The sequence below is a fragment of the Natator depressus genome, chromosome 9, assembly GCF_965152275.1.
Source record: "Natator depressus isolate rNatDep1 chromosome 9, rNatDep2.hap1, whole genome shotgun sequence".
NCBI lineage: Eukaryota > Metazoa > Chordata > Testudines > Cheloniidae > Natator > Natator depressus.
The window spans coordinates 15,995,897-16,013,651 of NC_134242.1; the positions used below are offsets into that span (position 1 = coordinate 15,995,897).

At 42.9% G+C, this 17,755-nt stretch overlaps 1 protein-coding gene across 6 annotated transcripts in view; it reads left to right on the forward strand.

Moving 5' to 3' along the window:
* TNIK (TRAF2 and NCK interacting kinase) overlaps positions 1-17,755 on the forward strand; it is a 302,103-nt gene that overhangs the window by 248,232 nt on the left and 36,116 nt on the right. For 5 of the 6 annotated variants that reach the window (XM_074963574.1, XM_074963569.1, XM_074963575.1 and 2 more), the window contains 4 exons: positions 1,273-1,512; positions 4,224-4,330; positions 10,745-10,908; positions 13,242-13,339. In XM_074963574.1, coding sequence (XP_074819675.1) covers positions 1,273-1,512; positions 4,224-4,330; positions 10,745-10,908; positions 13,242-13,339 — 609 coding nt within the window. The remainder of the gene's footprint in view (positions 1-1,272; positions 1,513-4,223; positions 4,331-10,744; positions 10,909-13,241; positions 13,340-17,755) is intronic. The other variant, XM_074963576.1, reaches the window with a different exon arrangement.

The following is a 17,755-nucleotide window of genomic DNA, read 5'->3' on the forward strand; positions in this document are numbered from 1 at the left end:
AAATCCACAAATTAACTGAACTCCATCCGCATTCCGGTATTTGCCTCTGCTAAAGTCTTTCGTACCACCTGGTGAGTCAGCAGTGCAACGTGAACTTTTACTTGCTATGTGAGGAAGGCCCTGCAGCATACTTTTATTTTTTCAGCTGGAGTCCAGAATTAAACAAACAATAAACATCCCATCTCACCTCAGTCTTTTCACTGACAGAAATTAAATATACTTCGCTTGCCTCCTTTAAAAGTTTCCAACTTTATGCTTTTTTAAAAAAGTGACTGGCATTAATTGTCAGTGACTGGCATTCAATTTTTCATTACTAATATGTTATTGAAAGACTTTATCATTTCACGCACAAAACCCCATATAAATATGTGTGTAAATTTGTTATTTACACTGGTAATAGAGGATTCCATTTTATGCTTTTTCAGAGGAGCCCTTGGCTAAATCCCTCCAGGTCCTGTAAGTGTGAAGGGGTTTAGCAAGGCCACTTGCAGATTTTATAAGGTTTTTGGGAAGCAGCTGTGACCTGATGTAACCTAGGCATTCTCGGATGGATGAGGTGCAAGTGCCATCCTAACTGTTGCACTCCTAAGACTTGCAAGAGAGAGAGTCCTTAGGTCTATTGGACAGGATGCTATCTAGCCAGACTGTGGAGATTCACACCATTATTGCTTTTTTGTTGTTTTTTAAAGCCATCAGTGCTTCAGACTTTCTGGAGACTGAAGCTGTTTCTTTGCATTTATTTTTTCCATCATTTTTTCTTTCTTTCTTTCTTTTTTTTAATTAAAAACTCTAGGAAATTTCATACCAAAATCATTAGGGTAATGTTAAAGTTTTATGGCTAAGAACTTAAAAAATCAGGAATGCCAAGTTAAGGTTTCTCATGCAACCTTAATTATGCTTCCTTGTGTATTTGAGGTTATAGAAAAAAATACATGATATATTTATATTGTATTATTTGAGAAATAATATGTGATCATGTATATGAAGACTATCATCATGCATATGCAAAAGTAGTCAGAGTAAAGTTACATGTGCAACCCTAACTTTGGCATTTCATGACTTTAGAATGCTGAACTGTGCAAACTTAATGTTCTTTTAAGAACGTTTTCGTATGGAGTTTGTGTAAGAAGCCAGAAAGACCTGAAACCAAAACACAGTGCAGATTTCAAACCTAGGTGTTTTTTTTTAAAAATACATTAGAACTATTGAGATTTTTTCAATTTTTTTTTAAAACATTTTATGCTGATGGTTTTGTTTTGGCTTGGTGCTTAGATTCCACATCTGGTCAGTGTGAAATCCCAAGGAACCTCCTTGTCTGGCTCTCAGTCACTGCACGAACAACCCGCAAAGGGAATGGCTGGGTTTCAGGAGGCTCTGACGGTGACCTCTCACCGCACTGAGATGCCAAGGCAGAACTCGGACCCCACCTCAGAAAACCCTCCTCTCCCCCCTCGTGTTGAAAAGTTTGACCGAAGTTCTTGGTTACGACAGGAGGAGGACGTTCCACCAAAGGTAACATTTGTATTGCTCCTAACATCGAAAGCTTGAAAGAGGCAATCTCAGAGCTCATCCCCTCAGCACTGCTCAGCGCTGCAATGCAGGGGACAGACTTTTGGGGCTTCTTTCTGAACCGGTGGAGTTCACATCCTGTTAAATTCAGGGACTGGTCCTGTGCAGTGCTGAGCATCTCCTGCATAATTGTAAGCACGAGGGTGCTCAGGACTTCAGAGATGTTCAGCAGTTTGCAGGTTTGGCCCTCAGCTGGTATGCAGGTTTTTTTCCTATTACCACTATATGTGTGTAAGTCTTGTGATACACTGCAAAGAAAATTCTCAAGCCCAGGCTGAATCCAGAACAAATCTACATCTATTTTCCCTTGGGGGAAAAAAAATGCTTTCTGCTTAAATTGAATAATTTAGGAACATAAAATTTGTCATACTCAGACCTTTGGTCCTTCTAGTTCAGTGTCCTGCCTCCAGTTGTAATCAATACCTGATGGAAGATTTGTAAGGGCTCCAGCAGCTTTATACCTTCAATGACATTACGGCAGCATCTGGCAGTACCTCTTTAATTAAGGCTCTTCTGTTACAGTATTTCAGTTGCATTGTTCCTAAGCTTTTTTGCAAGGGATTGGGGGAGGGAATGAATTATAACTTTACTGTTAAAAATTTTCCTGAAATGGAATCAGCTCTAAGCTCAGGAGCATATATACAAAGAGAAAGGTATTGCAAATTGATTAGAGACATTAAAGTAAACAGTATTTTTCCATGATTTAAATGCAGTTTTGCTGTGCTCCAGCAAATAAGCAACTTGCATTTTAAAATAAAGAATCTGCTATTTATGTATGGGAGCCATGATGTATTGTGTCCGCACATAATACTGTTTACACTTTTGGCAACCATCTTATTGAGAGGATCCATTAGTGCTTATCTGAGAGGAGAGTAAGCTGGCAGTAATTTTTAAATATGATAATCCTTTGGTGAAAGCACATCTCTTGATGCTAACGCTCTGACCAGTTACCGTGCAGTGTCTTGCCTTTCCTTACTAATGTGATTCAGAAGATGTCAGCTGCCCAACTCTGGCAACATCGGCTACCCTCCAGTGTTTTTGGAATCCAATCAGTTGAGATTCAGACCTGGCACAGGTTGCATGTTCTACTCAGAGTAATGGACAGCGGTGAGCTGCCTGATCATCCTATCGGTGTTCTTCAATACTACTATGATTGGGAAGAGCTGCCGACTCTTCTGGAGGACTTGGCAGAGATGGATGGGAGTTGTTTTGAATTGTTTTCATTCATTGTCTACCGAAAGATTACGAAGAGTAATTGCTGTCCTCCCAGGGTTCTCACTTGCAGAGTCTCTTAGGGCCAGTCTTGTCGCCCCTCTGTTCAAACAGTATGTAAGGATATTGTTGGAGCTTGTGAGATGGGTATCAATAGCATATTGCAGACACTGTGGCCCATTTCTTTTTGCTGATCCAGGGCGAGCTGTTTCCTTGCTTACCTAGTATTTGCTGGAGACATTACAGGGACATGGATAAAAGCTAGCAGACTTTTGGTTGTCATACCTGATTGGACCATAGGCCTTTGTGGTCCAGTGCCTTGTGCCTGACAGTTTTCAAAACCAGATGCTCTAGAAGAAGGTGCAAGAAGCTCAGAAAAAGACAACTAGGGAATAATCTATCCATGGAGGAGATTTCTTCTTAATCTAACCATTTATTGGTTGCTATGCCCTGAAACATGAAGACATCGCTCTCTCTTAGCCTAAAATAATTTTTTTAACTATCTAACATAATATGTGGATCTTCCCATTATCAGTGCAATGTCTAATCCTTTTTTGAATCCTACTAAGCTTTTGGCTTCTGCCTCATCTCGTGGCAGGGAGTTCCACAGGTAAGCAATGACCTCATTCTTATTATAGGGCCGAAGTATTGCGTAACATCCTGTATGATACTGATGTGTAACAGGCACACAGAGAGCTCAAAATTACAGTGGAGTGAGTCAAGGTCAAGGTTCTAGCCTTGTGTAAAAAGGTGCTGAGTCCAGAAGCCCTTATTTACTATGGAATGTTGTTTGTTTTGGGATATCTGAGGTGATCCGTCCTAATTTGAACATCTGGTTTTCAGTGACATCTGGCTTTCAGCTAATTGTACAGCTGAAATGACTGAGGCCAAAAATTCATGTGACTTGATCAAGGTAGTTGAATGGCTCAGCCTGGAGTCCACGCAGGGACCTTCCTTCTTCCCATCCTTTGTCTTTGACCACTAGGCCGCATTACCTCTGTGGTATTATTACAAGTAATTTATTTTTACCTGAACAAGTAGCTCTAAGAGCTACTACATTGAGCTTTCTGATTAGTCCAGATTTTAGGACTGTTCTGTTTTGAATGTGTTTTTTGTTAATTTTGGTGCTCACCGCTTGATATTAACACCTGCTTTTTTTAGACTTCAGGCGACTATATTGTTGGGAATGGCCCTGCCCTACGAGGGATAAAATAAATGACTTTTCAGGTCTTTCCTGTCTCAGACATCTATGATTCTTTGTACGTGCCAAGAACTTTGTGTTTTATAACTGCTGTAAATATTTCATCTCTCTCAGTGGAAAAGTAATTACATATCCAGCTCGAAAACCTGCCGAAACCTGATCTTCCCCCAAATGCATGAAGAGAATATCCAAGTTCAATTGTACAGTCCTAATAGCTGTGACGCTTTCAATTTTCTTTCAGGTGCCTCAGCGAACAACTTCCATATCCCCAGCACTAGCGAGAAAGAACTCTCCTGGGAATGGCACTGTGTTGGGAACTAGATTAGGATCACAGCCCATCAGAGCAAGGTACGGGAGGCCATGTGGGAAAGGGAAAAAAATATTAATGAATCTGTCTGTTAGTTTTATAATTTTCTTCCTGGTGCCCTGGTTTGTGAGCCTCACAAAGGAAGCGGGGTCACTGGGTCATGAGCCAGTGCCCACTGCATTCAATGGATGGATTACCGCAATCTATATACTGCTGTTGCGGGAAACAGAGAGTCTCATTGTAACAAACACCAAACCAATGATTTTAGTAAAACTCCTAGGATGCAGTCCTTAGTCGTCTTGTCAATAAATCTAGTCAAAATTTAAAAAATAAAGCACTCTCTGCTCTCTTTTAACATGGATTTACGATAAACTACAATCGCTTTGCATCTCCACCATAGCTCGATGAAGTTTGAGATTTGCATTAATTAGAATTGTACAGCATCACCAAAGGCTGTGAACATTTGGCCTCTGGGACTCCTAATATTATCTGTGCAAAATCCTGATGAGTTGAAATGTCTACGTTCTTAGACTTTCCAAGATTTATAGCTGGATGCAGAAGATGCGCCTGACTCTCAGCTACTGCTATTGTCTTGATTGGGAATTTCACCATAACTTTAGTGGAAGCAGGATTTGGTCCTCTCAACTCCTTCCTGCTGCACACTGAGGGTCAAATTCTGCCTAACTCAGTGATGCTGAGGGGTGAGCAGAGATGGTCATAGATACATTGTCCAGTATCCCTGCTAATCAGAGCAGGATTCCATCAGCAGTGCAGGGGGACTGTGGGGGGGGGGGGGACTCTGTATTGTTATTGTCTAATAAGGGTTTAATCTGTTTTAAATTCAAGTCAATGACAACATTCCCATTATGGTAAATGGGTCCTATAGGAACAGTGTGTGTCCCTGGCTAGCATGTGCCACTGACATTAAGTAGTTGGGGACTAGACAGTTCTGTTAGCCCAGGTTGGCCTATTAACCATTCCAACTCCTAGCACTCCCAGGAAAGATCCTGTCCTAACTTCCCCTAATCCTCACTATAACCTCTTCTCCCTTTCCCCTTGTGCACCAGAACAGCACATTATAGGATCTAGCCCTGAGCTTTTTAAAACAATAGAAAATGCAACAGGTTCAGTCATAGCAGAAGCAAAAGAATGAGCTTAGACAGGTGAGATCTTGTCTTTGATTTGCAGATTGCGATAGTATGATGGTCAGAACTCCAGATCTCTTCAAATGAAATGCCAGTTTAAATCTCAGGATAAATATCTGTATTCCATATATCTTTGTATTATGGAAATGTTTCATGTTTTCTTTATCTTGTCCTCTTAGGATGAGGTATAAGGCTTCAAACTGGATGTTCCTAGGTAGGATATTCTCAGCCAAATTACCAATAGGTCATGACTTTCAGCATAAGCTTTTCTTCCCAGCCAGTCTGATTCACTCTGCAGCAGCACTGAATGCTGTATAGCAGGCTCAGTGTAAGGTGGGTGCTAGGGTAGCCAAAGAAATATGTATTGCCAAATTGTTTTAGAAAAAATTCTTTGTTATGAGCAGAAAGGCCATTTACTTCTGGGTGTCACTGGGTGGACTGGGCTTTTTAAGAAGGAAGTGCTCCAGCCCTCCCGGGCCTCTTCAAGAGCCTCAGTGGGGATTGATAGAGACAGAAGTTCCCTGTAAAGAGCCAGAGAGGAACAGGAAGCAGGAAGAAGCAGCTGTGGCAAAGAAGATCTGTAACGAGCAGGAAGCTCCTGCCAGAGACCCTGCCTGGGAGAAGGGTTGGAGCCGGGAAGCCGGAGCTGGGAAGCCAAAGCCAGAAAGCTGAGCTCCCACTAGGAAGGACAGGGAGTAGCAGCTTCATGGGGAACAGATTGAGACAGAAGACAAGCTCTGAGTGTGGTAGAAGATGCCAGAACTGAGTATGAACTTATGATGTGGTGATGGACTTCATTTTGGGACTCTGAGGACTGTGTTTGAACTGTTTCTGGTATGAGACCAGCCCCAGGCATGGGTGGTGGTAGCCAGGAGAAAGACCGTGTGGAGTTCTTAAGGGACCCTGGAGAGGGAAAAGAGAGGTAGGGTGCCATAGAGCCACCTCTGACCTTCAGGGGGTGCTCAGAAGGTGGCCAACCCTGTTACAGTTTGCTTTTAGTCACCTCCATTATCCACGGCCAAAGCATCCTCAATTTCCCAAAACAGAATCTCTCGCTATTATTTAACTGTGCCCTAAAGGAAATTTTTTTAGAAGCAAGGAATATTCCAGTACATAGTCATGACACGAGGAAGAGCCAGCACTTAGAATAACAATGATACCATTGGACTGTTTGACTAGAGTAAGAGTATCCGGTTTTTCTATCAGACTCAACGACCTGACCGCAGTTGGTATAGATCAGGGATCTAAAAGTCAAATCACCAGGAGGGCCACATGAGGACTCGTACATTGGCCTGAGGGCTGCATCACTGACAACCACCCCGCTGCCCCTGGCCCTGGCCCTGCCCCTGCCCCTTCCCACCCTTTCCCCGCCCCCATTCCAACCCCTTTCCCAAAGTCCCCACCCCAACTCTGCTCCCATTCCAATCCCTTCCCCAAAGTCCCAACCCCAACTCCACCCCTTCCTGCCCCTATTCCAACCCCTTCCCCAAATCCCTGCCCCTGCCCCGCCTCTTCTCTGCTTCCTCCCCTGAGCGTGCGGCTCCCTGCTCCTCCCCGCTCCCTCCTGGAAAGCGCTAAGCGCCGCCAAACAGCTGTTTGGTGGCAGGAAGTGTCTCAAGGTAGTCAGAGGAGCGGGGACGTGGTGCGCTGGGGGGGAGGAGGGGCAGTGGGTGAGGGGAGCTTGGCAGCTGCAGGAAATAACTGGGAGAGGGGTGGTGGGGGCGTGGGGAGCTTGGCGGGCCTCAGCAAATATCTCCACAGGCCGCCATGTGTTTGAGACCCCTGGTATAGATAAATGTGCTGTTGCTAAAGTTTTAAAAGAAGTTTCATCAACTAACCAGATAACATCTGAGCCAAGACAACACCAGCTATACCGCATAATGTAGAATTCCACAACTGTTCAACTGCAGTTACAATAATGCCAAAAAATATATTAAATTAACCATTCAATGCAGCAATAACATTTTTGTATCTTCTCTTCTTGTTCTTTCATTCCCCACTGCTTTTCTGGATTCCTTCCAGCTTTGTATAAACTCTAATTTGTATTCAACATTATTTTAATTGTTATTCTATTGTAACCTATATGGTGCATTTCCATCATAGGATTGCCAACTTTCTACTCATACAAAACCAAACACCCTTGCCCTGCCCCTGCCCCACCCCTTCTCTGAGGCCCTGCCCCCCACTCACTCCATTCCCCCCCGTTACTCACTCTCCCCACCCTTACTCGCTCATTTCCACACCCTCACTCACTCGCTGGCTCAGGGGTTTGGGATGTGGGAGGGGGTGAGGGCTCCAGATGGGGGTGCAAGCTCTGGGGTGGAGCCAGAAATGAGGATTTTGGGATATGGGAGGGGGCTCTGGGCTTAGGCAGGGGGTTGGGATGCGGGAGGGGGTAAGGGCCCTGGCTGTGGGGTGCAGGCTCTGGGGTGAGACCAGGGATGAGGGGTTTGGGGTTCAGGAGGGAGCTTCAGGCTGGGGATTGGAGCCAAGGGGTTCAGAGTATGGGAAGGGGCTCCAGGCTGGGGCAGGGGGTTGGGGTGCAGGGGGGGTTAGGCCTCTGGCTGGGGTGAAGACTCTGGGGTGGGGTTGGGGATGAGGGGTTTGGGGCATAGGACAGCGCTTCAGGCTTGGATTGAGGAGTTTGGAGGGCGGGAGGAGGATCAGGGCTGGGGCAGGGGGTTGGGACACAGTGGGGGGGTCTAGGGGTGCAGGCTCCAGACAGGGTTTACCTCAAGAAGCTCCCAGAAGCAGCAGCATGTCCCCCCTCTGGCTCCTACATGGAGGCACAGCCAGGCGTCTCTGCATGCTGCCCCGTGGGCCGGTGCCGCCCCCTCAGCTCCCATTGGCAGTGGTTTCCAGCCAATGGGAGGTGCAGAACTGGCAGTTGGGGTGGGGGGCTCCACACCTGTGCCTAGGAGCTGGAGGAGGGGACATGCCGCCACTTCCAGTAGCCGCACGGAGCCACGGCATGCAGGGAGCCTGCCTTAGCCCCGCTGAACCACCAACCGGACTTTTAACGGCCTGGTCAGCTGTGCTGACCGGAGCCATCAGGATCCCTTTTCGACCGGGCATTCCAGTCAAAAACCAGACACCTGGCAACCCTATGCACAGAAAGCTACTGTCATTCTGCACAAGCATGTTAATATTGCTGTTATCTTCTTAATAACTTCCTATGCAAAATCAAGGTACACTGGACAGTAATTCTACATAATATACATCCAAGACAAAGTCCAAATGAAACTGATCCTGCCAAGAAATCATTTATGGCAATGGGACTTTGCACAATAAATGCAATTTGTGCTGTTTTAACCCCTGGCTAAATTATTCAGGATCACGTATCTCTCATGTGTTCTGATGCTGATGCTGTGCATTTGATTCCAGATTACATCTTATATAATGCAGAAGCATTGCCGCCTGTTGTTGTCAGTACTCAGTCCTACTTGAACTGCATGTAACAAGCTTCCACTCATTTACAGAAAGACTTTGAATAATAAAATCAGTTAGCAGAAACATTGCGTAAAAAGGTATCGTACTATGCTGCATGAACATATTTGCTGTTGCCATTTAAGTGCCAAGGATTAATTCCATAAAGATACGTGAAACCCTGAGAAATGTTGGTTGCATCTGTAAATCAAAACCACTTTTTTTTTTCTAATTTAAAACTCTGCATGTGTTTGAAAGAAAGAGTGAGACAGAAAAAGAGAAATGATAAAGCTGGCAACTTATGTGTCAGGTTTCAGCCTCTTGCCGTTTGAAATGGCTGAGATATGAGACCATGAAGATCTGGGAATGTTGATGCCCAGCAAATATACTTTGCAGTCACGTTGCAAATTTTAGCAAGGGAACAAATATTATGGAAAAATAGCTAATCTGCAAGCCCCTACTTTTTAAAACAGAATATTTTTAAACATTTAAAATTAAGTAACTTTTAAATTGCAGTTTTTGATTTTGTTCGGTTTTTGGAGTTAAGGTCAGTTGGTATACATTTTGCATAGCCCCATTGACTTCAGTACTGAATGGTGATGATATCAGGGTTAGCTCTGCCATACCTGGCTTTTCCTAGGGCAAAAAATTTCTAAAGCCAGTAAAATGTTTGTTGGGGCTATGAGGACGTGACCAATCCCAGTTTGCCTAGCATAGCAAAAGCTTCTGTCTGGCCCTGGCTGCTGTGTCAGCTAGTTGTCTTTTAGTTTCTGGAAACTACTAGTTAGTGATACCGGGAAGCATTTGCAAAAGCACCTAAACTGCTTTTCAAATGTGCCTAAAGTCAGTTGGATCTTGTCTTCACTAGGAAAAAAGGTGTGTTCTCAACTCAAGTTAGCTAACACAAGGTAACTAACTTGAGGTGAAATCCTAGTGAAGACAAAGCAGTTGTCAGTTTTCATTCATGATCGCAGGTTGAGTTAAAGGTTGTGGGGGAGCAGAGCATTTGCCTTGATCTGCTCATTAAAAGTACAAACTGCCTTGTCTTCACTTGGATTTTACCTCGTGTTAGTTACCACATGTTAGCTAATTCGAATTAAGACCACACCTTTTGTCCTAATGCAGATGCATCCTTAGTGGTTTACCAGACTAAGTCTCAGGGCTTGTCTTCACTACTGGGGTAAGTCAAGCTAAGTTACGCTACTCCAGCTACCAGGTTTCAGAGTAGCAGCTGTGTTAGTCTGTATCTGCAAAAAGAAAAGGAGTACTTGTGGCACCTTAGGGACTAACAAATTTATTTGAACATAAGCTTTCGTGAGCTACGGCTCGCTTAGCTGGAGTCGACGTAGCTTAGGTCGACTTACTGCAGTGTCTTCACTGCGCTGCATTGACGGGAGACGCTCTCCAGTCAATTTACCTTAATCTTCTCGGGGAATTGGAGTGCTGGAGTCGACCGGAGAGCGCTCTGCCATCGATTTAGCGGATCTTCACTAGACCCGCTATATCAACACCTGCTGCATCGATGGCCGCAGCGTTGATCTCCTGGGTAGTGAAGACAAGCCCTCACTGTCTTGCAATGGAATGTAAGCTCCTGAGTCACGTAGGCACTTTTGAAAAGTCACTTCGATGAAAATTTTACCCAGAATGCTTAGGCTCTGAAATGCACAGAATTATACAGTACTAAAGCTTCCACAGTCGTTTTGTCATCTTGTATTGCATTTCACCATGGTAGATCTGACCCTCTCATGTCAACTTTGAAAGGACCTGCTGCTTCAATAACACTAACCTGTTATAGTGCTTCCAACTGAATGAAGACTTTCTCCCAACTCTCCAGAACAGTTACACCATCTAACTGCAGTTTTCCTTCATTCTGATGTGCAACAGTAACCCTGACCTGAGGAGAACTGAGCCCGTCATTGAGAGTCCCCTACAGAGGACCAGTAGTGGCAGCTCCTCCAGTTCCAGCACCCCGAGCTCCCAGCCTAGTTCCCAGGGAGGATCCCAGCCTGGTTCCCAAGCTGGCTCCAGTGAACGTAATAGAGTCAGAGGTGAGATGACTTCTTTTTTAAGCTTTAGGCCCTGATCCCGTAACCTTTCTCCACTCCTTTGGCAAGTCACTTTACCTCCCCGGATCTGATCTGATCTCATGTGTGTGAAAAGCTGATTTAAATAGATCCACTGAAGCCATGGAGTTGCACCTGATTTTAGACAACTGTTTTTTTCCGAGATTAGGCTCCTCTCCTACACCTCGGTTTCTTCCCTTCTAACATGGAAATGATACTTACTCACCTTTTCACAGTGCTTTCAGATTGTCTGCTGAAGTGGCTGTGTTTGTACAGAACTTTATTTATTGTCCAAAACCCTCATAGACCTGACTTAGCATTTTACAAGTAAAGTGACTAAAAGTTTTGGTCCAATATTCTCTATGTATGTAGTTGTAAGATCGTCCTATAGAAAGAAATAGGGATTCTGTTGTAGTGAAATATAATGAATTCCTCATTCACTTTTTTTCTTCTCTAATCCAAATTCAGCTTTTTTTTTTGGTGTTTTACTTCATTTGTGTGCAGTGAGCATTCCAGGGCATAGAGAAGTGAATTAGCTCCAAAGCTATTTCTTCTAAAAGTCTTTCAGAACAGAACCATGTTTACACTGGGTTTACATTCCTGGCTGATTTGTTTCCTGGCATCTTATAGTTGTTGAAAATCTTCTTTTTTCCCCATCTAATCGCAGTAGGAGTTGCCAAAGCACATCCAGCCAGTTTATCTATATTTCTCTCACAGCCCTGGAGTATAAATCCACAGACTAAAGCACATTAAAACAAGTGCTGCACCCATGCTTTAAATTTTTTATGACTTGACTGTAAGTTTATGCAATATGTTTGTAGCCAAGTTGGTCCAAGGATATGAGAGAGACAAGGTGTGTGAGTTAATGTCTTTTATTGGACCAACTTCTGTTGGTGAGAAGGACAAGCTTTTGAGCTTAGCTCTTCTTCAGGTATGAAGAAGAACTCTGTGTAAGCTCAAAAGCTTGTCTCTCTCACCAGCAGAAGTTGATCCAGTAAAAGACATTACCTCACCCCCACCTTGACTGTAAGTTGGCATGTCTCTTGTTAAAATAATCACTCCTATAGGTAGTCAATAAAAGTAATTTATCAGCAATTGTTCTGTTTTTGGTTTTTAGTTAATGAGGAATTCTGCGAGTAATAATGTCCTTGCTATATCAGATAACACAGTGCTTCCAATTTATCATATGCCCAGCTCCTCTGCAGAGTGAATGTTTCTGTAATAGAAAAAGGACAAGAATGTTGAGAGTGCCATATATGGGGATTAGGTTTAGTTATAAATTCTCTTGCTACACTGAGAGAGGACAATGCAATAGAGCTATATCGTGGAGAGCCCGTTTCAAGTAAACTGCATGGCAACAGGCTTTACAGAGTCACGTAATACAATTACAAATTAAATAAAGTGATGGCTGAGGGAGAGAGGATTTGAGCTGTTTTCAGCCAAGCGGTAGATGAAGTAGAGAGAAACAAGAAAGGATTTTCCAAACAAGAGGCAACAGATGCTGTAGGGGTGAAAACCATGGCAAGATAGTTTGGTGTGACAATGCTAGACTACATAGAGTTGTGATCAAATCACAGCTCTGGGAGATCCTTTTCTGACTTTGCCACAGTCTCACTCTCTGGCCTTGGGCAAGTCACTCAGGGCCAGGCTGTCCATGACGCTTATGTAAGGGTACTGCAAGAGCCAGGGACCACCTCAGTCTGAGCTCAGGAGCACAAGTACTGCTCTCTCTCTCTCTCTCTCTCTCTGTATCCCAGAAGTTGCAAGTCACCACCGAAGGAGACTGGCCATGGGCTGTCCCCATTCTTTACTGGCTCCCTACCACAGTACGGTGCAGCTTGCTTGCTCTTTCTCTCTCTTCACCAGGGAGCTCGGGTGGGATTGTGCCTCAGCCCAATCCTTTCCCATGCTCTTGCTGCAGCTGGACATTTCTGTATCACTCCACACAGGGCTCTGCCAGTGTGACACAACCTTACTCTCTGTAAAGTGAGAACACCGTTTGCCTACCTTTGGATTAGAGGTTGTGAGGCACTTTAAGATCTGAGATAGAAGGGGCTCTAGAAGTGCCAAGTGCTGTTTGATGGTTTGTTTCTTAGACAAGCAGAGGGATCAGACAGGGAAGCAGAGAGACTGTGACTGGATTATGTGTTTTTAAAAACATGGAGGATCATTTTGAATTGGATCCTGAAATGAATGAGGAGCTACTAGGTTTCTCAGAGGTGCCATGGTGCACAGGTGCGCAACATCATTCTGCATATCCTACTGCCTGGTGAAAGTCTTTGATCTCCTACTAACAACGGTGATTTGTTTTTGCCCAGGAAATGCCAAACCTGAAGGGTCACCTGTGCTCCCTCATGAGCCATCTAAGATGAAACAGGAGGACAGCAGGGATGTGACACGACCAAGCCGACCTGCTGTGAGTCTTAAATTATGCATTGGTAGAATTTGCCATGTTTTCATTAATGGCAATCACGCAGCCTTAGGAACCCATAGAAAGAGGCAAAGGCAGTCCCATCGCCAGTTCTGAGGCTCTAAATCTGCAGTATAGCAAGAGTCCGTGGGATATATTAATGCATAGAGATTGCATGATTTACAATGGCCCCAGGCAAGAGAAGAACTTCAGCACAGCTTAATTTTACGCTTTGATGGATTGGGGCCAGGGTTTGTATATAGCAAACTTTCACATTGTGTTATCGTAGGGTGATTTTTAGAGCAACCTTGCAGAGGGGGGTGTGCTGCGTTCAAAGGCTTGCTACCCAGCCGTTGCTAGTCACCCCAGTTTAAGAAAAAACTGGCAGTAATTTCTGTGCCCTTTTATTTTATTACTTTTTTGGCAAAGGCCCATGAAAAACCCTTCCAAAGTCTCTGGTTTAATGTTATGTCTGATGTTTGTATTTTAAAACTGCAGAGTGCGTTGGGCTCAATAACCAAATGGATTTCCACTGTTTCTCTCCTTTAATGTGTATTAATGTTTTGTTGATGTTGTTTTTCTTTACACTTCACAGCGTTGCGCTAACAATTCTAATTTTATTTCTAACCTGCTTGCCCTTCCTCTGGCTTTTTCCTGTCCCGATCTGTTTCCTCTGATGCTGATTAATCTTCCCTTACTCCCAGAGCTATAAGAAAGCTATAGATGAGGTTAGTGATATCTTTTCTTAGTTGGTCATGCCTTTGCAAGGTTGACTAGTTAGAGCTTAATATCAAACCATGTTTTCTTGGTGCTTACATTCAAAAAGATGGCAATGCTAGCATGGTTCAGATTTCAGATCTGGAAGATTGTATTTAGATACAGTGAGCTAATCTAAGGGGGGGAAATTGATCTGTTAATACATTTTGCTCAGTATATTTGGCTTCACAAAATTCATTTGCAGACCACTTGCACAGAGGCCAAACCAAGAACTGCTGTACTATGAACCTTCATGAGCAGAGCAAATCACTTTATCAGTGTTCTGTGGATTATATAGCGAATAAACTGAGACTGGAACTTTCTTACCCTGACAAAGGCTGTCCCAATGGATTGCAGCAAAGGCCAGATTCTGCTCTGTTACACCCGATCTGACCCCTTTGGTTTCAATGGGAAGCACAAATTTAACTAAGAGCAGAATTATCTGCTTTTCAAATGAAGCCATGTCCTAATAACAATCATTCTTGTTGACAGCATGTGTCAGGGCTGATGCTCTGAGATTGCATTGCTCTGGCTATTGCACGATAACTTTAGGGAGCTGGTTAATCACAGGTGAAATATTAGTTTATAATATTATGAGCCAGATTCTCAGCTGGTACAAATTAGCATTGTAGTTAGCAGAGCTGTGCTGATTGACACCAGCTAAGAATACCTATACCTTTTAAGGCCTTGTGTATACTTGGGGTTTGCACTGATGAATGGCAGAACCCTAAGTGCAGACAAGGAAAGCAATGACTTACACTACTTGAGCTTGCCCTGCTTTGGGAAAGCACAACTGGTCCAAATCGCTGTTTTTCTTGCCTATGTGTGGGCTTTACACAAGTGAAGCCTGTACCAATTGCAGCTATACCATTGGCTGGAATTGGGTCTAATCCCAAATATAGACAAAGTCCCAAATTAGCACTTTAAGGGGAGAAAACAGGGCCAGATTCCAATGTCTTTGCTCATGTTGAGTAGTACCTTACTCTGCTGGTACCCCCCATTGAGTTCTATGGGACTGTAAACAGAGCAAAGCTGCTACTCATTTTAGAACATAAGAGTGGCCATACTGGGTGAGACCAATGGTCCATCTAACCCAGTATAATGTGAATTTGGTGGTGACGTGTTAAAACACACTTGCTGAATGGAAAACCATTTGTGTTTTATTGGTAGTGTAAACTCACCTGGGTTCATTTTAGGACCAAAAAAACTGGTACTTCCACTTCTTTGGAAAACGGTTAGTAGGCATGGAGCTCAGATATTTCAGAAGTGACGGTGGAATATGGAATCCTTTGCCCCCAAGCAATGATTTGATTGGCTCTGTCTGATTCTGAGTGAAGAAGACTTCACTAAACATTGCCACAATTTGTTGGCAGCCTGAATGGCAAGAGCAAGGATTCAATGGATGTGGATTCTGCGATACTCTCTTGCAGTCCCTAGAGGAGCTCCATGCAGAATAAGGTTAGAGTACATAAGTGGGCAGTATAGGTTGAAGCTTGCACAGTCATTGTCCCTGCTGTGGCTAATGAAATCTCATCTGCTAGGACAGTCATGGTAGCACCTTTTCTGACATACAGATGTCACTTAATGCAGTTGTATTTATGATGCCACAAAATATTTCTAGCTAATACATCAGAGTAGGAGTGAATTTATACTATATAGAAATGCTAATAAAGGGCCAAACCCTGCCATGTGCTGAGCAATTCTCTTGTGAGCGCCTAAGTGCACTCAACTCTCCTTCACTTTGGTGGGAGTTGAAGTCTCTCAGCACCCTGCAGGATTAGGCCCAAAGTTATGCAATGTTGTCAGGCAAATGCAGCAAACCTTCAGAGCTGGTTTGCGAGGTGGCTGCTTCTTGCCAGGTTCTGCACGTGGATTTCACTAATATAGCTGATGAGATCTGGGTTCACCTGAGCTGTGTCTATCTTCACATTTAATGACAGATTTTATGTTGGCTTCCAAACCTATCCACCACTTTACCAGTACCCACAGTGCAATTGCATTCAGATAACTGGGTTGAATCTAGAAGGCTCAAACCTAGTGTTGCTACAATGAGTGTTGATTGGCAGTGCCAGTCTTACTGCCCATCCATATTTTTAAACACAGAAATTAAGTTATATGAATTTTACAATTCTTACCATATGTAAATATTATTGAAACAGATTTGTACATCTAACAATGCTGAAGTCTTAAATATATACACGGAAAAGACTGTATTGTCAGTAGTACATTTCTGATCTAGTATTTATGAAATGTCTTACAAATATTTGAACATGCATTAACTTCTGTTGTTAACTGCACTGATAACTTGCATTTCTACGTACAGTGGTAAGTGACCCCTTTCTAAAATGATTTACTATAAAAAGTAGAAGAAATAAGAGAAAATAGCTAGCTAGTTCTCTTGGACTTGAACATGAGCAATGCATTTTGTTTAATGAGAGGGCTTGCTAATGAAAACACTTAAATCAATATCCAGATAGGGGCAACATTAATGTAAAACTCAAGTTAAATGAGCTTTGTGATTCTGGAAACTGAACTGACCTGTTTCCAGAAAATATTAAATCTAAAGAAGTCTTTGCAATTAAGAGTAATTTTTTAACTGCACTGATAGTGCTATCTCATATGTTATGTCATCTTCAGTAATAACATTTCAAACATATATTTGGTGCTAAAGAGCACTTCCTTTCTAGCTGTTGGATTGGGGGGGGTTTGGTCCAAGATTGAGGCGATGAATCAGTAAAACCCTACAAAGTGATTATCTAGAGAAAATGATAGCATCAGAGAATTAACCACCCCACGGCAAAGCTTACACTGGAAAATATTGATTATCTTATGGTATTGTCTGATGCTGTGAGTATTATTGCGACTATAATTTTAAAATTATATATTAAAAACTAATTAAGTTGGTATTAAACAATACTTGTTAACTATCTGTTGATGATGACTATAGCAGACTGATAATATATTTATGTTAATGAACTCTGTGTCTGGCTGAAGGATTGTAACACTCCCAGACTTTTCTGACATTGAGAGATGTTACATGCTTGTTTTCTAAGTACTAGATTCTGTCACTATTACTTTGAGGTTGTACCTTACCGTGGGAGCAACCTGATTAATTTAAATGGAACTACTTGTAGAATAAATTACTTTTCAGTGTCTTTAAGAATGGTTGGATGGCCCTAAGAAACCAGAGTTCCATGCTCAGATTTAAATCTCTTGGTTGCTGCAGTTTGTGAGCAGAGATAATGCAGATGCAATTTAATATGCACAGTTACCTTGGCTTGGAAATTGCAGGTGTGAAAATGGAGACCAGTTTTTCACAATCTGGTCCCTTGATACTTGGAAATAATTGGTGCTAGTCCTAAAATGTAGGGAGAAAAGAGGTGCTGTTTTGCAGTTTTCTTTTATACTGCTTAAGAAATTTGGGGGGAAATCTAACCAGTTTGATGAAAAGTGATTACTTAATGAATAGGTTTTTGACTATAGACTGAAAACATCTTTAGATAGTTCAAATCTTCATTTAATCTTATTTCATCAGTTTAGGAAAACCAAACAAACAAGCCATAGAAGCTGCTTGATTGATTAGTCATCATGATTATGGATTTGACTATATTGCAGTCACCAAGTTATTGGCATTGGAAATAAACTCTTAAATACCATATTCTCTCT